Source organism: Trematomus bernacchii, unplaced genomic scaffold (genome assembly GCF_902827165.1).
Source record: "Trematomus bernacchii unplaced genomic scaffold, fTreBer1.1, whole genome shotgun sequence".
Classification (NCBI taxonomy): domain Eukaryota; kingdom Metazoa; phylum Chordata; class Actinopteri; order Perciformes; family Nototheniidae; genus Trematomus; species Trematomus bernacchii.
The window spans coordinates 2,579,968-2,606,057 of record NW_022987531.1 but is presented as its reverse complement, the minus strand read 5'-3'; the positions used below and the strand labels follow the sequence as shown (position 1 = coordinate 2,606,057).

Genomic DNA, 26,090 nt, shown 5'->3' with positions numbered 1-26,090 from the left:
AGAAGGGAGACTCTTAATGGACTGCTATTATAAAAATACTTTGTGAACCTTCAGCGTTGCTGGCTTAATCAAAGTGTATTTAATTTACATTCCGTTTTGAAAAATCCTACAGCCAATGTGTGTGAATGATTTCTGCGTCAGTTTGCCTAATGGAGTTCAAATGTTGTTTAACATCAGATCCAAAATCCACATCCTATTGCGCCTTTAATGCAACTAATTCAAGGATTAAGGCAAACAGAAAGAAATCCAATGTGCCTTCAGCAAAGGTTACCAAGTCTCGCTCTAACACCCCAACTGGCAGAAGATCAGTGGTTCTAATTCTGGAAATCTCAGTGAATAAGTGAACTAATAATAATAATAATAATAGCTTGGATTTATATAGCGCCTTTCATGAGACCCAAGGTCGCTTTACAAAGAAGAACAGGGGCAAAACAAACATAACAAAAACAAAAGGCAGTCAGACAACCAGTCAGACACACAAAACAACAAATAGGTTAGGGGCCAAAGGCCTTAGTAAACAGATGGGTCTTGAGGGCCCTTTTGAAGGCGTCAAGCGTGGGGATGTTCCGGATCTCCGCAGGGAGAGCGTTCCAGAGGGTGGGGGCTGCCACACTGAAGGCTCTGTCCCTGAAGGTTCGCAGTTTGGTGCGGCGGGTGGTAAGCAGGCCAGAGTCTGAAGACCGCAGGTTCCGGGGTGAGGCATGTGGGCGAAGGATGTCCGATAGGTACTGGGGGGCATGGGCATGGAGGGACTTGTAGGTAAGGAGGAGGATTTTGTATGTTATGCAGGACTTGACCGGCAACCAGTGGAGGTGGATGAGGGTGGGAGTGATGTGCTGCCACGGCTTTGTATGTGTGAGTACCCTAGCAGCACAGGGGTACAGCAACTACAATGCTTTCCCTGTCCATAACACCTCCTGCTGATGTGCCCTCTAGCACAACATGAGAACACAATCCTGCAGACCAGTGCCCCCAGTTTTGAATGCGTCTACACTAACAATTAGATAGAATTTGATTAAGAAGGAGTAATGTGCCTTTATTTAGCCTCGACTGGAAAGAGAAAGCTCAGCAAAGGCTGAAATGATCTTATCAACACTTTGCCTCAGTTTCATTCCTCTCTTAGCCATGTACAGTAGGCTACTTCAGACACAGCTTTTCCCCTTGTCCCCTGGATAATCCTTCATCATACTCACAGTCTCCTCAGAGCATGCAGACCTCTGAAGGCCCCGGGCTCCACCGTACTGATCAAATTATTCTTCAGGTCCCTGGAAGAGAGAGACAGAGTGTAGGCATCAACAATAACAGTCAGTGATAACCATATGTGCATATCCATCCGTCTGTCCAAATATCTGACAAATTAAATTGAGGAAGGCGATAGTTTTGAGAGGAAATTTGGCAATTAAATTATTGCTGAAAAAAAAACTAAAAACACAAAGCACTTTTTTTTTTTTTTTTTGGCCTTATAACTAATTCACCAGCTCTTAATATGGTATGATTTTGCTTGAAGTGAATATATCTGCAGTTTGAATCTTTATGGTTTTTGCACTTAATGTCTTATTGTAAGTCGCTTTGGATAAAAGCGTCAGCTAAATGATAGCTAATATCTAATAATGTGTCATAAAAATGTACTTGAGCTCATTTTGTATTTATATGAGAAGGGACAAAGAACATAAATGAACACGAGCACTTTGTTCCATCATGCAAACGCACCACATTTAGCCATGGAAGCTATTTGTTGTATCTGCAGTCCCTGGCAGGTTGATGGCAATAAGTTACATTACATTACATTACATTGCATTTAGCTGACGCTTTTATCCAAAGCGACTTACAATAAGTGCATTCGACCAGGAAGTACATCAGGTTTCATAGAGCCAAAACATTTCAAGTGCTACTCAACTGGCTTTAGATAAGCCAGTCTTTTATTAGTATATAAGTGCTCTGTTAGCAATTATTTGTTAGTAATTCTATCGCTCAAAGTGGAGTCGAAAGAGATGAGTTTTCAGTCTGCGCCGGAAGATGTGTAAGCTTTCTGCTGTCCTGATTTCAATGGGGAGCTCATTCCACCATTTTGGAGCCAGGATAGCAAACCCACGTGTTTTTGCTGATGGGAACTTGGGTCCCCGTCGCAGTGCTGGTGCAGCGAGCCGTTTGGCCGATGCAGAGCGGAGTGCACGTGCTGCTGGGGTGTACAGTTTAACCATGTCCTGGATGTAGGAAGGGCCAGATCCATTCGCAGCATGGTACGCAAGTACCAGTGTCTTGAAGTGGATTCTAGCAGTTACTGGAAGCCAGTGAAGTGAGCGGAGGAGCGGCGTGGTGTGGGAAAATTTCGGAAGGTTGAAGACCAGACGAGCCGCTGCATTCTGGATGAGCTGCAGAGGTCGGATGGCACATGCAGGTAGACCAGCCAGGAGGGAGTTGCAGTAGTCTAGGCGTGAGATGACGAGAGCCTGGGCCAGAACCTGCGTCGCTTTCTGGATCAGGAGGGGACGTATCCTCCTGATGTTGTAAAGAGTGTATCTGCAGCAGCGGGTTGCAGCAGCGGGTTGTTGCAGTGAAGGACAGGTTGTTATCTAGGGTCACACCCAGATTCCTTGCAGTCTGAGTCGGGGAAACAATAGAGGTGCCGATGTTGATTGTTAGGTTAAGAGTGGGACAATCTTTTCCCGGAAGAAAAAGCAGCTCAGTCTTGTCAAGGTTGTGCTTGAGGTGGTGAGCAGACATCCACTGAGATATGTCAGCTAGACAAGCAGAGATGCGTGGAACGACCTGGGTCTCTGAGTGGGGAAAAGACAGAATTAATTAGGTGTCGTCAGCGTAGCAATGGTATGAAAAACCATGCGGGCTAATGACCGATCCGAGCGAGTTTGTGTACAGAGAGAAGAGGAGGGTACCAAGGACAGGGCCCTGAGGGACCCCTGTAGTTAATTGACAAGGGTCGGACTCTGACCCTCTCCAAGTTACCCTGTAGGTGCGGTCTTCGAGGTATGAGGTGAGGAGGGATAGTGCAGAGCCTGAAACTCCAAGTTCTTGGAGAGTGCGAAGGAGGATCTGATGGTTCACCGTGTCGAATGCAGCAGACGGGTCCAAAAGGAGGATGACAGAGGAGAGGGAGGCTGCTTTAGCAGTGTGCAGTTCCTCAGAGACAGCGAGGAGAGCAGTTTCTGTGGAGTGACCTGCCTTGAAACCAGACTGGTGCGGATCCAGAAGGTTGTTCTGATGGAGATAACAGGAGAGTTGTTTAAAGTTGAAGTTGGTGCATTGATGACATATGTTTGTAGACCAACCCGGAAGTTACCATCGCGAGGGCCCCTTCGACAAAGAGGATTTGGGATATTGCAGAAAAAAAGCGTTGTGGTTAAGTATTTATAATACTTAACATGTTTATTCAGCAGGAAAATCTCTTTAACTCTTAAAAGAGTTTATGATATTTGAAGCAAAAATAATATTGGCAAAATTAAAAAGCTAAAGTAATGCCACATCACTGTAGGCTAAGGTTGGTATGTTGATGTACAGAAGTTTATTTTGTTATTTGTGAAAAAACGCGTTTTTATTACACACAGACATTTTATATGCCGACGTATTTTATGTCGTAGAAAAAAATCTCGTAAGCTTGTGTTATCCACAGACCTTATTTCAGGAGTCTAAACACAAACAGATTAAAAAAACTGTTGATTTCAAGACAAGGGAACCAGAAGCGGTAAAACGCTAAGTCATTTTCCGGGTTTAAGTACTCATAAAAGAAGCCATCAAGAGTATAAAAGCATAGAGCACACATGAGCACAAGCACAGGCCAAAATGCAAGAGCACAATTAAAACACATTAGCACAGTTAGAGCACATTAACAGCACATGCTTGCTAACTGTGTAAACCGGGGCCTTCCAAGAAGACATGGTTATTTCAGATGGGGATGAGGATGTTTAAATTGCTCGTGTAACGACCATACATGGTTATCTAATCCCAATGCACACTCTCACTTCCATTAGTTTCTGAGCATGTTCATTTCAGTTGAAGTCAACCACACCATGATTACCACCACACAGAGGATTTCAACTGTTTATTTGCTTTTAACCTTAAAATATTTAGATCAAGTGCACATATTTTAGCACTGTAAGGTTAAACATGTATTTGTTTGTTATACAAATAATTAGTTCCTTGTCAAAAGTTACCTGGTTGTTGGGGGAGGTTACTTCCTGGTTTAGCAAAAGCTGTGTCTGAGGACCATTAAGGCCCAATCCCAAACCACGCCCTACACCCTACCCCTACACACTACCCCTCCATTTGCGCGTTTGCGCGGAGGGTCCGCCACATTAAGTGCTGTTCCAAACCAACGAGTGTGGAGCGGTGTGGAGGGGGAGTGGGCTATCAAGCCATCAAACAGCGAGTCTGCATCGGTGCTGACTGGAGACCGGTCTCTACCTGACCGGTCTCAACGCTGTGTGTCCCTCAGGAAACACGCTGTTTACAAACAGTTCCAGCAAACATCCACTGATACATTTTGATGTTAACAACCTCATGATAACCTCATATTTTGTTAACTTAGGGTCATACCTGTGTTTAGTCTAGAAAAAGGTAAATGTGTGCATTTTATTATAAAGTTGTGTATATTTACAGATTGTTGCAAAAACTTAGAAGCTTATAATCAAATCAAATCAAGTTTTATTTATATAGCACATTTTTAAACGATTTTTGGTCGAGCCAAAGTGCTGTACATATAATAAAAATACCCTACAGTAAAGACACTTTACAGCAAATACAACAGCACAGTTTGTTCAGAATATCAGTATGAGAAAAATGACACCCTCTGTCCTTAGACCCTCACATCGTACAAGGAAAAACTTCCAGAGAAAAACCCACATTTCAAAGGGAAAAAATGGGAAAAACCTCGGGGAGAGCATCAGAGGAGGGATCCCTCTCCCAGGACGGACAGAAGGGCAATAGATGCTGTGTGTAAATCGAAGAGATAATACATTTTACAGCGTAGGTAGACCGAATGTTTGGAAATGCATGTGTCTATAATAAGAAGATGAATCCACGAAGATGTCAACAACAATCCTGTGGGAGCCATCAGGGAAGCAGCATGACGAGACCCAGGCAGATTATAAACATCAGGTTCAAAACTAAAAGAGCTTTACAAAAAAGTAACACAATTAAAGATGTTTGGAGTTTTATTTGAGTTATTAATTTTAATTTTTTGTCTAAGAGATGCTGATTTGAAACCGTTGGTATACAGTTATGGCATTTCCTGTTTCTGCCGGAGAGAGGGGAGTTTGTCCCAAAGCTTGCCGCTGTATTTACTCCCTCCATCTGACAGGAGGGAGCCTCATTGAGCTGCGAGTGTCACTCCACGGAGTTCACTCCATCACCGAGGGGTAGGGTGTAGGGCGTGGTTTGGTGAAATATTTATTTAATATTGAGGAAGGTGAATATAAAGCCTATTTTAAGTTTTTCAGTGGGAATGCTGATACAGCATTCCAACTATATGTTATTCTACAGACAACATTTTTATTATTCCGCCGGAATTTTGCACCTCTTCTCCTCCTGCATTCAACATCGCAGAAACTCCGTTCAAACATCAAAACGTTCAGCTCGGTCGGGAATCGATGGCTATTACTTTTATCATTCATAACTTTTATAATTCCAGAGATACATCCCATAATTCATCACATTTTTAACCATTGAAGTCAATGGAGAAAATCTTCAGACTTGAACAATCTTCATGCGACTTCAACTGCTAACTGTTCATTCATACTTTCACTCAGAAACCTCATTCCAACTTTAAAATGTTACACATCTTTCTGACATTATTCCTGTAACACAAGAACACTTTTAAATCTGATTCTTACTTTTAGAGATATTAAACATTGTTCAGACCTTGTTAAAGAGGCTTTCTTCAGATTTTAACATTAACTAGAGTGCGTGATGTCACAGCTAGAGGGTAGGAAATCTTGAAATTTGCCTTCATATTTTTTTTTTAAACTGACATAATTCCCAAACCCTACATTCCTGAGACATAATTTTTCATGACAAACGTAGGAAAACATCTCGTAGCTTGAAAAATGACAAATAATTAAGCAAAAAATAATTAAACAAAATGCCTCTTGAGGGCATGAAGTGACAAAAACGTTCAACATGTCTCCATTAAAACCCATTGTAATTTCAGGCTGATATTTCCTCACGGTAGCAGCCGCACACCTTTAGTTAAACTGCCAAAAAGGCCACATTATTAACCCGAAAGTACACAAAAATTACACTTCAGATACTCAACTTCCTTGACTGCTTCACGTTTTGAAATTTCACAGATATCTGTTATGGTTCTTCCACAAAACGTTTACATGTAAGAGGTTTATCTCTCATTCAGAACAATGCAAACCTTTGATCTCTACAGAGCTCGTTAGCTCAACTATAAACACCTGTGTAATGGAACACGATTATGTCATCACTCCAACTGACAGCAGTCAGTTCTAACTGTTCATTTCATACTCACACACACACACACACACACACACACACACACACACCCACACACACACACACACACACACACACACACTCTCTCTCTCACAAACACACACTCTCTCTCTCTCTCTCTCACACACAGTCTCAGTCTCTCTCTCTCTCTCTCTCTGACACACACAGACACACACACACTCTCTCTCTCTCTCTCTCTCTCTCTGACACACACAGACTCTCTCTCTCTCTCTCTCTCTCTCTCTCTCTCTCTCTCTCTCTCTCTCTCTCTCTCTCTCTCACACACAATGTGCCGTTGCCATGGCAACACAATGCTCGCCATGAAACACGGTTTTCTCATAACTTCAGTGAAAATGTTCCAAACGGCCCAAAACTTCACAGGTTTGGTAACGATGCAGCCATCAACGCATCTAAGCGTATTATGGGGTGTCATCAAATGTCGTTGCCATGGAAACACATCCCTCGCCATAAAACACGATGTCCCTTTAACTCCTATGAAAATGTTCAAAAAGTGCTCAAAATTCACATGTGTGCTAACAGTCCAGCCATCTACATCTACGAGAAAGTTGTGAGATTTCTTCAAATGCCGTTGCCATGGCAACACAATGCTCGCCATGAAACACGGTTTTCTCATAACTTCAGTGAAAATGTTCCAAACGGCCCAAAACTTCACAGGTTTGGTAACGATGTAGCCATCAACGCATCTAAGTGTATTATGGGGTGTCATCAAATGCCGTTGCCATGGCGACAGATCATTCACCATCAAGTTAGTTCAAAACTTTTCCAAGCCTTTTTACTTTCTTTTCTTCACTCATCACACATTCAAGCCCCCAGTGTTCATGTATCATTTCAATCTAAATTCTTTACTTTCTTCTTACACATTACATTTCAGCATAGCAGTTTAGCGTCAGCTTTTCAGCATAAAGCATTCCCACTAGCAATTTCTTCAGGAATTGCATTCTCTAGTTTTAAATACTACTCTTTTAAAGAAGAGTTATTTATTTAAATACCTCTTCACAGGGGGACTATTTTCTAAATAAGCAATTGTGACCTGCTCCATCGAAATCAGTCGCATTGACCCGAAGACACATTTTGAGTTGTATACACTGTCAGGATTGTTGTTGTACTCCAAATATTAAGCACAATATGTCACATTATATAATGACTATCACAGAGTCATCATTTTGAGAAAAAGGCCTTTAAAGTTTCCTCTTCTCTGGAATCCATCGATCTGATTGATTATTAGCGGAGCAAATGATCAAAATAGTACGGAGGGAAAATATTTTCGTTTGGATTACTGGTCTGGGGGAAGCTCGCTAGTGTGTGTGTGTGTATGTATGTGTGTGTTTGTGTATTTTTGCGCTTGTGTGTATTGTGTTTGTTTCCCGGGGAAAACACTCACGAGAAACACCGGCTGTTGTTATGCCTGCTGTGACGTTAAGTTACTCCGTTCTCCGCTTGCAATTATGCCGTTACACGCTTCAAAGCTGTATTTATCATCTGAATTTGCCGAAACAAGTTTAATATTCTGAAAGCCAAGACTTTGTTTATTTGAAATCAGATGAAAACAAACTGTCACGGACCCTGCCGTGTTATCTATGATTACTATACGCCTTACATTCATAATTTCAGCCGGAGGGAGGGGAAGCAGCGCTGCGGAACAGCAGAGTGGCGAGTGAGAGCTGTCATCTTCCCTTTACAAGCTTCAAAAATGTATTTATCGTGTGATTTTGGAAATAAAAGTTTCATATTCTGAAAGCCAAGACTTTGTTGATTTAAAATCAAACAAAACGCCCGAACCCCGAAAAACTAGTTTTTTACACAAATCCACGTTTATTTTTTAAATGAGCCGCTGCGACTTCCGACTGATTTCGATAGAGCGGGTCACAATTGTTCTGCCCTCCCGCTTTAACTGGTTTTGTTTTCTGGTACATTGTCTTTAACGATTGTCTGTATTAATATTGAATGTAATTAGTAGAATAAAATATTTATTTAAAAAAGTAAAAATGTTCATTAATTTATATATTTCATTTTTATCACCATTTCCCCGAAGATGTCTGTTCCACACTCCAGCATAGTAGGTGGTGGTATTAAGCCTAACGTGCAAACGTTGCCATCCACCTTTTAGAAGAAGATTGAAAGTGGTCAGTCAGTTGTGTTCAGGTAACACCTTATATAGTTGCTGTTAAAGGGCCCATGTCATGGCCATTTCCACTGATCATAATTACATTGTTGAGGTATACTAAAATAGATTTATACTGTGCAATTTTCCAAACTCACATTGGTTTCGCATACAGCATCTCTGTCAAGCATGTGTATTCAGCAGTATTCACTTTCTCCACTAAACGACTCGTTGGAGCTCTTGCCCCCCCCTCCCTGTGAGCCTAGTGTGCTCCGATTGGTCAGCTCGGCCACTCGTTCTGATTAGTCAACCACCAGAGAGGCTGCGCCCATGTCTAACAGTGCTTTTCCCGGCTGCTCTCAGCGTAACATCAGTCTTATCATGGCGTCGGCACAGCCGTATATTTTATATACATATATATTTTTAACTGTTGTTATAGAAGAGTGTGACGGCCCCAGGGCCTTTGTCTTACGATGGGGTGGAGCTGAAGAGGCTAATCAGCACGATCACGGACACCTCCGGACACTACGGCCCCAGTCTCTCTCCAAAGCGGCTGCAGGAAGACTAACTCTGCGATCCTCTCAACCACCTATCTCTGCATTTATCACAATAAATGTGCCGTGGTTTTGTAAACTCGTGTATGTCTCCTTGTCTTTGTGGCCTACGAGCCGCTCATAACAAAGAGTAAGTTATTTTTACCCGTTATAAACTACTACTGTTTGATGAGAAATCAAATCATGGTTTGCTATATGAATTCAGGGAAGAAAGGATAGGCCTACTAAGTATTTCCATTAAACTTTATTTTTAGAAATGTACAAAATGAACATAAATATACATATATACACGGTATATCATCCATTCCTCCTCCTTGCATCTTGCCTGCGCACAGTCGGTGCGGTGCCTTTTAGCACGACGCCTCAGTAGTAGTAGAAGTGCCTTTTAGCACGTCATGGATTGTCCGCCAGGATCTGGCTGGACGAAATCAAATGCAAATCACAAAATATTAGAGAAACTTAGTTGTTTTAGATTCGTTAGTAGTAGTTGTGTAATGAACAGCTTGCCTGCTAATATGCTAACCTAGCTTTGTTTACCTTGGTAGCTAACACGATATGAACGTTAGCTTGGAGGAAAGGCAACTATAATGCAGTGTAATAAAACTACTATGAACAAAAGCTAGTGGTTCATATTAGGCTAGCAATAACGTGTTTATAATTGCAATCGTATACGGGTATTCTGCTACCATACAATGTAACTTGCATGAATACATTGTTTTGCGCTAGCATACAGCTAGCCTCGTTAGCTACATGCAGTATATGTACGGTCACAATGTACGGTAAATCACAGTACAGTATACTGTATGAGTATTCCGTGTGTGTGAATGCAGACATTCTCCTGCTATGAGATACATGTATGCAAGGCCATCTGCTGATATTAGAGTTGATATATGGAAACTCTAGCAACTTAGTTAGCACAGTTAGCACTGTGTCAATGGCTTAGCAGTCCAACACAGTTTACACATTTAAACAGTCTTGTTTGATAAATACACAAATAACAATGCAAACTTACAGGTTGTATACCCAGATCTTCCCCTGCTCCAAACGGTCCAAACAAGCTGTGCATATCCGGCCTCAAACTGGGCAATGTTTTGGAAGCTTTCGTCTGTGAAATGCCGGTTCTTCGAACCTCTGGAGGAGGAACACGCCGCTGCTGGTGTGGCCATAGCTCTTCGGGATTGGTCCATTTCGTTCCGGGTACCGCATGACATCAGGCGGTACCCGGAAGAATCAAATGGGCAGTGACGTATCTCCAACGAGGCGTTTTGGGGAGGTATTTTCTGTGTTAGAGTTTTACTCGCTACAGGGTGTACTTTGAGGGTTTTGACTCTGCACACCGTTTACATGCATAAAAACCTTCATAACACACAAGGGGACGGGTAATAACCGGAAAAGCATGACATGGGAGCTTTAAATCCTTTTGTATAGGCAAAGTTAGTGTGATTCTTGCTTTGAAATATTTTTGAATGCCACATTTTCTGGTAAATAAAAACCCAGTTTCCTTAAATCACATAATGTGTCCTTGCTGTTTCACAGCTTGGTCCCTGACAGTTCACACAAGAGCTCAGTTTACAGAGTGAATGGTTTGCTAGCAGTAGGGAATAAAGGGAATGTCTGGTGGAACATACCATTCCATGTGACAACGTAAGTAGTGGTGCTATTTTTTATACATTTATATTTAAATGTTTTACCTTTCTTCATTCATTATTCTTATCGGGAGTGAGATAAATTGCACCTGCTGGAAAGCACAGAGTATTTCCTGCATGCCTGAGAAACAGACCACATCCAGTTCAGAGGAAAATACACACATGTTGAGGTTCCAGCCAGGCACTCCTCGTCCAGCCCCACAGCTGACCCCAAAACCTCTGACTTACTAAAAATGGATCTACAAAAATCTGGTTTTCTGTGCAGGCCAAAGAAAACTTCCTGAAATTGTGTCCCTGGTTTCCTTTAAATCTGTACTGCATGTCCAGTGTGATGAGAATGAGAAGAAGCTAGTGCCTTGTTCCAAATGTGAGCAACAATGTAGCTCCAATCAGCGAGTCCAAAACAGTACAGTCACACAGGCAAGTCCAGGGCCATGCCAAGAGAAACAAAACCAGACCAAAAGGACTATGAAATCCACAGAAATGGTTCCAAAGTGAAAATAAAAGAAATTCAAGACTATTATTTGACACATGGGACTGTTTGGTAGCAAAATGCTCCCATGCACCTCATTAAACAGAAGCTAAATAACTCCCACATCTAAATTCAGTACACAGTGAAAGATTTACAGGAGCCAAACAGTGTTACCAGGTACGTGCATAGATGGACCTCAGCACCTGCCCTTTGCCCTCCTAAAGAGAATTGCCCTTTTTCAAATGACTCTTTTCTTTATCCCGAGTCTGACTAGCATGTGCAGTCTAACCACGCGGGACCTTCAATCTGATTGGCTACGCATTTCTGACGTGGTTTAAGTGTGACCAAACATAAATGGATTTAACCTGTTAAGCCCCGAGCCTGTTTTTCAGGTCTCAGGCTCGAAAATGACATGCCAGAACAAATGACTATATCTTCACTTCTAAAAGGGGTAAATTAATAATCTTTTTTATCAAAGCAATGATAAACCTGTGAGTTGGATGTAGAAGAGTCAGAATCAATATAGATGTTTTTATTTTTAAAGTAAATTCAGATTGAACATAGTAAAAACATTTAAATTATAGTTTCCGTCCAAAAGAAAAACATGACTTATAGTGAAAACCACCCTTGAATGATGGGATAGTAGACAAAAAGCTTTAGGAATCCAAACTATAACATATAATAAGTACCCTGTATCAAGATTGATGCAAAACAAGTGAAATTTGACCTTTTTAGAGAGGTTGAGAAAAAATAACCCACCTCTGGGGTCATTTGGGTGCCATATCTCTGGAACCCATCGGTCGATTTTGGTGATTGACACCTCTTTTGAACCGTTAGAGCCAATAGAATCGAGGGGGAGTACCTAAATCCACCTACACGTTACCATTGAGGAGTGAGAGTGATACGCACGCAGTTTGCCCAAACCGAAAGCTACTCTATATGAAAACTAAGCTTATTGCCATAAATATGATGATGGATTATCAGTAATCATTTCAAAGTGACACAGAGACATTGGATTAACCTTCAGCAGCGTTTATATGCGTTTTAATGCCATTGAACACAACTTTTGATCAGAAAACAGCAACGGTAAGACGTATTTGCCGTTTTGGCTACGTAAAGTGAAGTTGTGTGTTGTCTTTGCTTGCCTTCGCTGCCCTGAGTTTTGGTCGCAAAGTGATGATACTTATACTTCCATCTCAGTTTTCAATGACATTCAGTATATGTGGTACACACAAATATTTTCTTAATTGCATTCAGGAAAAAAATCTTATTATAGGATATTAAATGAGCTACTGCAGAACTTAAAGGGGACCTATCATGCAAAATGCACTTTTGTATGTCTTTTATACATGAATATGTGTTCCCGGTGTTTGCTCCCGCTGCAAACGCTTGCGGGGAGGGATTGCTCAATGCAATCCCTCCCCGTCGAGGCAAGCACTGTAATTCTCTCCAGCAGATGACAAACACCCACCTCTCCGCCTCTTCCAAGGAACGAGGGGACCGTGCGGCAGAGTTTCAGTTTCAGTTACTTTCGCCGGTCAAGATGTCCGTTAAAGTTTAAATCTTCCGGACAAAATTAGAAAAGTGCCGGTCAAAGGTCTTCTTTGTTATTTATTGAGCTTTAAAACAAATGAATAACGACTCTATATAATAAAACACGGAGGACGGAGATCTCTTTTTCTCCCCCTCTTCTGACAGCCCAGCAGCTGATCAGAGCACGTCTCCCCTCTCCTGCAGGGGGGCGTGGTCAGCAGAATCAGACCCGTAGACAGCAAACAGCACATAGAGCGAAATGAGGCATGGCTAAAATGCATGATCTGTTTGGTATTTTGAAAACAGAAACGTATAAATATACCTTATATAGGTATGGCCCTACAATATATCATTTAAATATAGCATGATAGGTCCACTTTAAGGATTTTCCAACTTAGAAGCAATGACAATTAAGATGGGGAACATCGGATCCCAAAATATAAGGATTGAATGGCTACTAAAACCATAAAATTATGCTTTCCTGGATCATGTATTTATGGATGTCTATCAACAGCCAAGACGATTCATTCTGAATTCGATTGACCACTAAGTTTGACTCTACAAATGCCCTCAAGGAGACTCTAGATCTGCCAGTGTTCTTACATAGCCTAAATGAAATGCCCATCATGTATTGTCAATAACAGCAAGCTAGCTAACTAGTGACAAGTCAGAGTTGTTGATATCATGGCTTGTTCCTCTTGAATTAAAAGATGTGTGAAGCTGTTTAAACATTGATACAGGCATGACAGGACTAGTGCCTATTGAATTATACAATTAAGAGTTATAGTTAGAAAATATGAACTGAAGAAAACATGGGAGTTCTAAGATAGAAGGCCACAAGTTTAGAAATTGATCTTGATTTGGCCATCTTTGAAACTGAAGTCAGGTAAAGAGGCCCAAAATTTAGAAATACTAATGAGGCGTCCTGTAGAACCCTCCAGGAGTTCACACACAGGCTGCAGCTGGACTTTAGGGGAGCACTGAGCTGCCTTCCTGATGGACTAACCTCCTGGTCCAGTCAGTCCGGCCTCGTGGGGCTGACTCTCATCTCCACGCTCCCCAGAAGCTGCCTTTGATCATGTAAAACACGCTACAAGAGAGCGGCAGAGGGCAGAGGTCAAAAGGTCATCCGCTCTGCCAGCAGCAGCTCTTTTTGTCCTGAACTGTCTTTCATTTCACTGATCTGCCCTGTCTGAATTTGCTTAATGTTCAGAACCCCCCACCCTATTGACCGACAGCCTTATTATGTGTCAAATATATCAGTGATGCTACATAAACTCCGAAGCACTTTATTGATCCCAATTTGGGAAATGTTTGCATTGCAACAGCGTAAAAAAACAACAAAACAAGGCATTGCACATCAGTAGAAATTAAACAGTAGAAATAAACAATACTAGAATTATATAGTAGAAAATATACAGTAGGCCGTGAAGATAAAAAATCTATAAACTCTGAAAATAAAACACTGTTGAAGAGACATACAGGAAATGAACTACTGTAAAGTCAAATCCTGATATGTGCATAAGACAATCAATAGGGACACCAGGGAACAACCCCAAATGGTTTAAAAATGACCCTCACTTTGAACCTTTTAACATATAATATACTAAAAACCTAATATCTAAAATAGTTTTTCTTGTAATGTTACTTCTATGAATGAGGAGCCTTGGGATTTGTCTGCTGTCATCATGGCTGTCATATATTGCTGTCATGATTTCAACTGAGAGATAACCATGCATCCTGGCTTTGTGCATGAGGTCATTTTCAAAGCCACATAAAACAAACGATAAAGTTTGTAGGCAACACAACAATATTGTAAAGCCATCAGACCTGAGCCAATAAGGATCTGAAAATAAACGTTAGAAATTATGGTATATTATGAGAAACTGTCGTTACTCAAGACAGGTTAGGTTTGCTATTTAATACAACAGAATGGGCACCAAAAAATGTCAACAATCAGAGGAAACATTTAGAAGTCAATTTCTGCAACCTTTTCTGGGATTAACTGTCTGTAATAAAGGCTTCAGTGTCTGTGGTTGTATATCAATCAAAAGGTTGGTGGTTCGATTCCCACCCCCTGCAGTCAGTCAACACATTGATGCATCATTGGGCGAGATACCTAACCCCAACATGAGTTTCAGTGAGAGTGAGCCAACATTCATAATACCATAAACCCGGGTTCCGGTCAAATTGTCAATATTGCTCAGCAAGAACCGTAACTGAGTATCAGCCATGAGAACTGTTTGGATTCTCTAGATGATAGGAAAGTAGCTTAAATACTTCCTTTATAACCTATTTTAGTTTAGGAAACACTGGACCATCCTTTAGGAAAGAAAAGGAGAAAATTCTGTCCGACAATACCTTGCGGGCGCAACATTTATCGTGATGCAACATTCGGCTGTTCCCGGAAACAACTAATCGTGACGGAGAAATGTGTATCATGAAAGTTACCCAGCATTTTACAACTTATGCCATACTTACCAAAGTGCTTCGTTTTGAACCTTGAACACTTTATTAAATCAAAGGTGGAAATTACGTTTATTAATTTAAAATGATCAAATAAAGTCAACATTTCAACGTGTTTCTGAGTGGTATGGGGTATGAATGGTGATATACACAGTGATAGATGTGTAGGCTTAACAATTTATGCATTATGCTATATTGCATAAAATGTAAGTTATTTAAAATATTTTCATGCAATCATACTAATTGGAATTCCTATTGATTTATAAGTGTTGACCGCAGGGTGCGTTTGAGCAACCATTACGTTTCAAATCTAACCTTGGTAATGAAAAATATATTTTTCACTTTTGTTCACGTTCATAAAGCCCGCAGAAAACCACACCATGAGAGCGCACAGGGCAAAGTGTGTAGATGTGCTTACTGTAGTCCACTGTACCAAACTACATCATAAGTTATCCAGTGTAAGTGCAGTCAGATTCTCTTAACATGCAGTATCTTTTCCTAAGTCCTGATGAGTTATCCTATTATCTTCCCTTAACCCCAGGAAGTTTCTCACAGAAGTTAAGAAATATTTAAGAAAAGAAGATATTGCTCTGATGTTTTGACATTTGGACTGCAACCCCCAGTTCAATGCACCTAAATGGTATTCAGCAATCTTTACATTTATTTTTTACACCTGTACTTTTCCTACTGTCACAAGTAAAGTGTTCTTCCCTGAACAAGACCTGTCTGATTCAGAGGAGATTCTGCCACCTGAGGCGCTAAATATAACACAGATGTAGCAAGCAGTGAATTTGCAGTGACAACACATGGACACAGCAAAGTGGAGCAGGAAAAAGACGGAGTCTCTTAAATACAGCATATTAAATATAGAGCAGGGGAAATACAATATAAGTACCGCCATGGATAATAGTTTTCTTCTCGTATTAAGACCTGTTTCTCTCTTTATTTGATGTAAATAGAATCCCCTGCCGCTGTTTGAATGTATGGATGCTACACAAACAGACGGATGATAACTACCAATGGAGATACTTTCCCCACATTCCCAATGTAGAAACAGCTTGGGAAGCTCAAATGAGATGAGTGTTTAAACAATAACCGTTTCCTACTCCCTGTGGCCCTGCATGTTTGAAGAGCAGGAGCAAAAACACGTTAGTGGTTAATTTTTGAAAAGCTTCTGAAGAGCTTCCCAATTAATTTAAACTGCACTGTATATCTGCTCCATTTCTCCCGTGCCATGTGACCCACACGATATCAGCATGCTCAATATGTGACTCTAATGGGCGGATATCTCTCTGAATCGTGATATGATATGGAGCGTGCACTCACTGTGAGTAAAAGAAAAAATACTGGACAACAAAACCCTTTTTCTTCACGTTGATAGCAAACAGTATTTAATCATGCAGAGTCTTATTATCCAGATTCTCAATGTTGATGTAATTATCAAAATCAGATTCGCAAAAGGTCAGATTCTACATGAGATAAATAAGCAAATAAAAGTGTAGCTGGCTGCAGCCACTTGAGCACTCATCTAAATGGAAAGTGACACTGGGCGATGTACTCCACCGTAAACGCACTTAATGAAATGAGACGATGACATGCATTCATTAGTATAACTTGTATCATATTTCTTAATGGCATGTTCGTGTCTACAGCAGGCTGTGTGTACACGTAAAGGCACCTTGTTTCCAGTAAAGAAGAATAAATTAACATGCAGAGGGTATTAGTCACAGAGCAGCAAACACATTCAGTTTTTATCATATTTTGGACTAGAAAGTATTTCATGGTATTTGGCAAATGTTTTGATAATTGATAGATGGTTTAAGAACAAATCAAATTCCAAGTATTTGCGGGTTCCAGTCCCTTAAATGGGAGGAATTGCTGCTTCTCTCTTAATTTTGTCTTGTATTACTATAAATGTAATATTTTGTTGTTTTGTAATATTGATTGGACCTTGAAACGACCCTTAGTTCACAGAAATATACAATGGATTTCTATGAGATTTTATTCAGACATACATGGTTTCCAAAAAGGTAAAATAAATCAAAGACTATTGAGAAGATTGCCGCAAAGTTTGATAAGACATTTGGGATTACAAGAGGATAAATCCTTCTGACTTAGGTCGCTTTTCCTTATGCGCCACTAGAATATTGATTTACTGAAGATTTTTCCACAGAATTACATGATTCTTTGAGGATGAATCCTACCAATTGTTTATGAGTCGTTGATTCTCTTTTTAGCAGCACCATGAGTTTGACATGTGTGGTTTTCAGTGAAATAATGCAGCAACTTTTAGATGTATTGGACAATCTGCTCCACTAAACTGGAACACAGGCCCGATTCCAAACAGACCCCTTCTCACTTCCACTCACTTTACATGGAGGGTTCGACACATTAAGTGCAATTCCAAACCAATTAGTGGGACGTAAATGTGTGTCTTTAAACCCTCCGACAGCAAGCCAGCATTGGACCTGATTAACCAGCTGTTGGTGTCATGAAACAAAATAAGATTAACATTTAATATTCAGACCTGCAAACGTTAACACTAGAACCGCCAGAGGTAACGGGTAAAATGTACCCACTATTAGAATGCATTGATTTTCAAGGTACAATGTTCTTTTATTTATCATACAAGAACAGTGAGTTTTGATCGCACAGGGATGAAACTTACTTATACCAATATAATCTGTGGACTCTGTGGAGCTTACATATGATATAGTTTGTGCAGATAGTATGAAGTATTAGCAACGCTAATGCCTCCTGTACATTCATGAGTCTTTTTCTTTTGTCCATTTCTGAAATATGACCGGCTCTCTATCTATAACTATCTATCTATCTATCTATAACTATCTATAACTATCTATCTATCTATCTCTCTCTCTATCTATCTATCTATCTATCTATCTATCTATCTATCTCTCTATAACTATCTATCTATAACTATCTATAACTATCTATCTATCTATAACTATCTATCTATCTCTCTATAACTATCTATCTATAACTATCTATAACTATCTATCTATCTATAACTATCTATAACTATCTATCTATCTATCTATCTATCTATCTATCTATCTATCTATCTATCTATCTCTCTATAACTATCTATCTATCTATCTATCTATAACTATCTATAACTATCTCTCTATAACTATCTATAACTATCTATCTATCTATAACTATCTATCTATCTATCTATCTATCTATAACTATCTATATATAACTATCTATAACTATCTATCTATATATCTATCTATATATCTATCTATATATCTATCTCTCTATCTATCTATAACTATCTATAACTATCTATCTATCTATCTATCTATAACTATCTATCTATCTATATATCTATCTATATATCTATCTCTCTATCTATCTATAACTATCTATAACTATCTATCTATCTATCTATCTATAACTATCTATCTATCTATCTATCTATCTATCTATCTATCTATCTATCTATCTATCTATCTCTCTCTCTCTCTATCTATCTCTCTATCTATCTATCTATCTATCTATCTATAACTATATATATATCTATCTATAACTATCTATAACTATCTATCTATCTATCTCTCTTTCTATAACTATCTATCTATCTATCTCTCTATCTATCTATCTATCTATCTATAAATAACTATCTATCTATCTATCTCTCTATCTATCTCTCTCTCTCTATCTATAACTATCTATCTATCTATCTATCTATCTATCTATCTATCTCTCTCTCTCTCTCTCTCTCTCTCTCTCTCTCTCTCTCTCTCTCTATATCTATCTATCTATCTATCTATCTATCTATCTATCTATCTATCTATCTATCTATCTATCTATCTATCTATCTATCTATCTATCTATCTATCTATCTATAACTATCTATATATCTCTCTATCTATCTATCTATCTCTCTCTATCTATCTATCTATCTATAACTATCTATCGATCTATCTATCTATAACTATCTATCTATCTCTCTATCTCTCTCTCTATATCTATCTATCTATAACTGTCTATCTCTCTATCTATCTATCCATCTATCTATCTATAACTATCCATCTATCTATCTATAACTATCTATATATCTATCTATCTATCTGCCTATCTATCTCTCTATCTATCTATCCATCTATCTATCTATAACTATCCATCTATCTATCTATAACTATCTATAACTATCTATCTATCTATAACTATCTATAACTATCTATCGATCTATCTATAACTATCTATAACTATCTATCTATCAATTCAATTCAATATGCTTTATTGGCATGAATGTCAGGTGAACAATATTGCCAAAGCGTCAAGGATAATACAATTGAATAATGATATGATAAGAAAAATTAAAAATTAAAAAATTCATTCATTAAACAATTTACAACAATATATTATTACAAAACTGCAAGTATCAAATGTAAAAAGAAAGACACATGAAGTAGAGGAGTAATCAGAGTGAACTGTGAGGAGAGGAACAGCTGTTAAGTGTTGTTGTCTCTTAGGCTATGACATGTGCTCACATATTTCGCTGCTTCTATGGTGCTGGCACTATTTTCTCCAAGTACATGTTGCATTTTATTCTGGTCAGACAGTGAATCAAAATCTTGGAGTTTACATGTTATCTTTGTAAAGAATTTTGTTCTGAGGTCTTGGTATGTTTGACAGTGCAGCAGGAAGTGTTGCTCTGTCTCCACCTGTCTCTGTGGACAGAGCTGACTCTCTCTCTCTCTCTCTCTCTCTCTCTCTCTCTCTCTCTCTCTCTCTCTCTCTCTCTCTCTCTCTATCTCTATAACTATCTATCTATAACTATCTATCTGTCTATCTCTCTATATCTCTCTATCTATCTATCTATCTCTCTATCTATAAGGAACCGCAGTAGACAAAAGGCATTGCTTTAGCAACACGTCATGTTTATGTCTACGCGCGAAATCAATAGCGTGAAAATCGCTGCATTTTCTATGAGGTAAATATTACCCGCTAGCGCTAATGGGTATAAATGGCAATTTTGTTGGCGATTTTTCCAATCTGGCTTCATGTTGAAAATGTTTAACAACAGAGGGTGCTACATAACCAGGGGTGCACATAACTGGTACGCAGGTAGGCACGTATGCACGTCAAAAATCTGAAATGTGTACCGTCATTTGTGTCACTAAGCGCCTTTGCGTACCGACGTACTTGTGAAGCTTTTCCAGAGTCGGACTCCGTGTGCACAGACGGGGCGGGGCAGCTGTTAACGTCGGTCTGTACAACGGAATTGTGCCAAAACTACGCCAACCGGCTGTGGAGGGAGACTCCCCTGTGCACATTCTGTGCCCCGTGCACACACTGGAGAACTGCGCAAAATCAGCTGATCACAACGTTCACGGCACGCTCACCCCCCCTCCCCCCCGACGTTCCCGAATAACTCCACTAGCACCACCCCCCGTCGGCGGCAGCGGCGGCGTTTGCGACACAGAGGGCTTCATCACATAACTTTATGTGGGGCCAGAAGTTGGAGTACCAAACACTGACTCCTGGTACTCATCTGAGTACCTCACTGACTTCGCTTCGAGATTTGTCTTGGCAGATGAGAAGCGCTATATAAATTAAATGTATTATTAATTTATTATTATTACTGAGAAAGTTATGTGCACCCCTGTACATAACACACTTTCAGGAAAAGTCACGGACTGGGAGAATATTTTATTGAAAAAAAGTTACTTACAATCAAAAAACAGCTGCGGGTAAAATGTACCTGTTGGCGGTTCTAGTGTTAAAGGCTACATTGTATTTGTATTTACTTAACATTGTGTCTATGTAGTAGCCATCTTCTAGCTGTAAAACATATATTTTTGTTAAATGTTTTTATTAGCATTTTGAGTATTGTAAACCCCTATGTTGCATGTTAATAATAATTGTATTTATTTGTTATTTTAAATATAGTTTGTTTCAAGTGTGAACATTAGCCTCTTTGCTTACTCTGGCGAATTTACAGAAATGTCTATTAATGTGCACTGTCCCAGCCAAATGTACTAAAAAATAAATAAACTTGCAAACTTTAGACTTGTGCATTTGATTGTAAAGTGTTGTATATTAAAGGTGGGGTAGGTAATTTTGGAGAAACCAGCTCGAGTGCGCTAGAATTTGAAAGTACACAACCGGAAAAAATCTGCCACTTCCTTACAGAGCCCCTCCTCCAACACACACGAACGCGCACATGACCAATGAGGGCACGAGATAAGTTTGTGCACAGATGGAAGGCTGACAGGCAGGTAGGCCATCCAGTTATTTTAGCCGGGCCAGCTAAAATGATTGGTCGTGCTTTTTACAGTACTACGGCTTCCACAGATGGGATTTTTTTATGGATTTTTTGTCAAAGCACTGAAGATATTCATTGCTATCGGGATGTTAAGAGCATTCCATGGAATATAACAAAAAGTGTATCTCGAGCCGGTTTCTCAAATGTACCTACCCCACCTTTAACAGGGGCTGTAGCAAAAACTAAGCAGCTCATAGACACACGATTTAAAAAATAAAATACTTTTTTAATACAAATTTGAAATATTTGTTCTAAATATTTTTGAAATATTATTATCATAATCATTATTACTATTATTTGTTGCTGTTGTTTATTGATTCTAAACCATGGTTATGAGAAGTGACGACAGTTCCTGTTTCTGCTTAAGAGATGGGAGTTCCCCCAGTTTTTACACCCCCCCATGCACCTCAAAGAAGGAGCCCCATTCAGCTATGAGTGTGAGGGGGAGTGTGTAGTTTGGAAATGGGCCACACTGCACATCGACACAAACTCTGATGCTAATGTGGAATCTGTTTATTAAAACCCTTTATCCACGTGTTTAATATGAATGGGTCAGTTTGCAGATGCCTGGCCACACGCTCTGAATTACAGCAAACACCCACCGAGTCAGACAACCACCGACTGCATTTCAAATTAATATGTTTTGAAAGCTCACTGAGGGGGGGGGGGGAAGGTGGACACTCAGACAGTTGAGTCCAATTAAACAGCCTGTGTGTGTAGGCATTGTGACAGACTTGTAGCTGCTGCTGCCAGAGCATCAAGGGAGTCCCTCAGTGTGTGTTATGGAAATGTTACATACAGTAAGCCATAAACGCCTAAGGCAAAGATTCATTATTCAACCTTTTTGGTAAGACATGCAGCGCAATCAAATAGCCTGTTTAAAACACTCAACACAAATCAATGTAAAGCTGGTAGTATGTTGCATATTGTGACAGTATATAATCACACAACTGAGACTGAGAGTAATGTATTCCCAGTGGGTGGATGAGCAGTGACTATGGGATATTTTCAGTGATTTCGCAGATTTTAAAGATTGCAGAAAGGAGAGAAAGCTTCTTAAAGGACGCCTAGAAAAATGAAACCAACAGAAGCATTTTACCGCAGATGGAGAAAAAGCTGCAGAAACCCTGAACTGTGAAAGAGATACTGTGTCGGTTAACAGCTCAGCAACTGTGTCCTATTTTGGAACTTCAGTTTTCATCAGTGTGGGATATTTATATCAGAACAAAGCAAAAGTTCAAGGAGAGTGTGAAGCAAATTCTTTCTACAGATACTTTTGATGCTCGCTTGCTATTTTTTAAATAACAAAACAAGAATCCCAAGATGGAACAAAAAAGTGTGAATCTTTAATTATCAGGTTTTTAGCATCCATCTGCTACTGTTGTTATTTAAGGAGACAATCTGTGCAGACAAAAAGGAGGGACGAGGAAGATGTCCTTTTTGTCTCTTCAAACATGGTCAGTAAACCGGATACACCCATGGTGCGCACATGTTTCGCCTCAATGTGACCCAGCAACGGTCTCCTGTAAAATAACAATAAAAGTATTCATATCTCAGGACTATGCTTTGATCCATTTAAGGTTTCATCTTACTTCATGGCCTCTCATATAAACAGATACTAACAGCCAGGCTGTCATGCAGTGAAGGGAAATCTAAATACTTTACAACTGAAAAGGACTTTGCACACACTGAAGAAGAATAACAATATCTATAAAGATATAATTTAATCAAATATCTTTTATAGTCTGGGGCGACTGTGGCTGGGGAGTGCTGTCGTCTTTCAACCAGAAGGTTTTGTCCCGTGCAGTCATCATGTCGATGTATCCTTGGGCAAGCTACTGAACCCTGAGTTGCTCCTGATGGCCAACTGTGTGTGAATGTGTGTGAATGTTAGCTTCCTAGAGCAAGTGGCACTGCTCTGCATGAATGAGGTGTGAAAGGGTGAATGATGACAAGTTACCATAGTTTCATTGTGAAGTTAGCTTTGAAATTAGTCAGAAATCTTTTCCGGGATTCTAAACAGATGATCATATTGCAACTTTTGGTTTCAATTTTTAAATTATATTTATTATTTACAGGTGCAAATGCGCTATAACGACCCAAAACATTTACTTTAGCAGAAATGCGCTGCAGCTTCAAAAATGATTCAAATATAGAACCAGCAATATGCCAAAACACATACAAATGAAGAAACATATTCACTAACATGACAACACATGCACATCATTCAGAAAACATTCACCAACTTGATGAAAATGCTGCTCCGGTATTACTAGGTTAGCTTGGTTAGCCAACTAGCGTACAGCAGATCGGCAATAATATCGGAATCATGCAATACAATTGTTAAATAGCTGATAAAAGCATGTTTTTGGTAACTTTCCACCAACACTGACAGTGATGTTGGCCAACTTTATAATCCCCCCGAACATCAACAAGCGCTCCGGTCCCAGCTGTGTGTAACATGCTCAATTAGTGTCACCTGAGGCCTGTACTACGAAGCCGGATTTTCGCTTAGCCGGCTGACTTCAGGGAAAACTCGGGCTTTCCGGTCCTACGACGCTGGTTCTCTTTTTAGCGGGCTAGATCTCCATGGTAACTTATGCTGAGCGGCTAACCTCCTCGGGAGGAGGTTAGGTTGCAGGCTAAGAGATCAACTCAGTGAAAGCACCGCCTGCTGACCAATCAGAGCTCCGTGTGCGGAGTTTAAAGCTATCAAGTCATATTACAGGATAGAGGAAATACAGAAAAACTGCCGTTGCAGGAAAGACGGCCGGCAAAAATCAACTGACTGTGTGAACGTGAAAATTAATAGAATATCCCCTCCCATCTTCAGAGCAATCTGACTATTATAATATTAGCGTTAAGAAAGCTTACTTAAATATCTGCCACAACATGAGTAACCGGATCAGAGTAACATTAAGTACAGTCCGCGGCACTGTGAGTGCAGACGTCGATGTGTCCCATTATCATTCATATCATATCACATCATAATGTATAATTTCCTTATTTGAGTCAGCTTCTTGAGCCGTATCTGGCCGTGCAACACTCACAGTGTCACATACTGTATGCAGAAGTATTATTTTAAGCAACACATTAAGTTGACGAAACACTCGAGTCAAATGTAATTAAAGTCAGATCCACTCGTGTCTTGGACGGGGCAGTGATTTCATAAACCTGTTAATGTACGCATTCAAACGCTTTTTCTTTTACCAGCTGTATTCACCTTGCAGGTGCAGCTATGTGGCTTTTATCCTGGATAAAGTGTTTAAGTCATGGATGTTTAAAGTTTAACTTCTTCATATTTGACTAATATTAAAGTTCACTTTTCATTCAGGAAGTATGACGCTGCGCTGTCAGTACGCTTGTCCATGTTTGAGATTGGTCGAATGCTCCAAATACCACCCCTTTCATGTGAACGCGCACCTAACTAGATAGGACATGGCTGGCTTGAGCGATCCACTTGATAACCAGCGTCGTAGTACAGTTTAGCCAGAGCGCGTATGTTTTGGATTGGGCCAACCGGCTAACTCAAACATATCCAGGTTAGGAAAATCCGGCTTCGTAGTACAGGCCTCTGGTTTTAGTTTTTTTTTAGCTTCTTGTAGCGTTTTTTTATTTGTTGTGTTTTACTTATTCAGGACTTTTAGTAAACGCTGTGCATGTTTCGTCAGGATGGTGAATGTTTTCTAAACACTGCATGTGTTGTCAAGTTGGTGAGGATGTTTATTCTCCTGCGTGTGTTTTGGCATATTTCAGTTTGTATAGTTGCATAATTTCTGATGCTGCTGATGTTTCTCCTAATATAAATGTTTTGTGATGTTATAGTGCGTCTGCACCTGTCGGCCACCGTAGTACAGGATGTCAAATGGAACAGTCCATAACTTGAGTTTGAGAACAAATAAAAAGACACCAGTTTACAGCGAATACATTTTTATCTAAATCCGAAAGCTTTAAGAACAAATATTTTTTTACACTGACATCATGGAATGACTTCTTATTGACAAAGCGACACGCTTTGTGTATTCAAGATTGCATATTGAGTGATATTCTGCTTTAATAAAATATTATTGATTCCTGGATCAATATTAATATTCTTTCTGCTGTCCCTGTTAATCACCTCTAACCTTTGACCCGCTAACTATAACCTCAGGATCAATTTGGTTTATGTTCACGTGATCATTGAGATATTTTCCCTACCATGTACTTAGCTCTCAGAGTCTGCCACACATTCGTATGCCCAACAAGCCAGAGGACGCATCCTTCAGCGGTGAACCCCGCCCTCATCAATCACCCCCCAAGGAGACGCATTTGCAAGGAAGTGTGAATAAACATCGCCTGAATGAATGGAACAACAGCAGTTGCACAAACGTTTTAAAGGACGCCGCCGCACACCTCTAACGTCTCCTCTTCAGAATGAGCGATTGCAGACGCCATTCTGAATTCTGATGCTGTCTCTGGGCCACTCAGTCCTTAGGCTACATAAATATTGTTTGGTCAAATAGAGAAAAAATTATAAACCCGCTGCCCT

At 39.8% G+C, this 26,090-nt stretch overlaps 1 protein-coding gene across 1 annotated transcript in view; it reads right to left on the bottom strand.

Annotated features, from left to right (window-relative positions):
* LOC117475406 (adhesion G protein-coupled receptor A3) overlaps window positions 1–26,090 on the bottom strand; it is a 306,450-nt gene that overhangs the window by 245,113 nt on the left and 35,247 nt on the right. Inside the window, 1 exon segment of the mRNA XM_034121560.1 lies at window positions 1,194–1,265. Coding sequence (XP_033977451.1) covers window positions 1,194–1,265 — 72 coding nt within the window.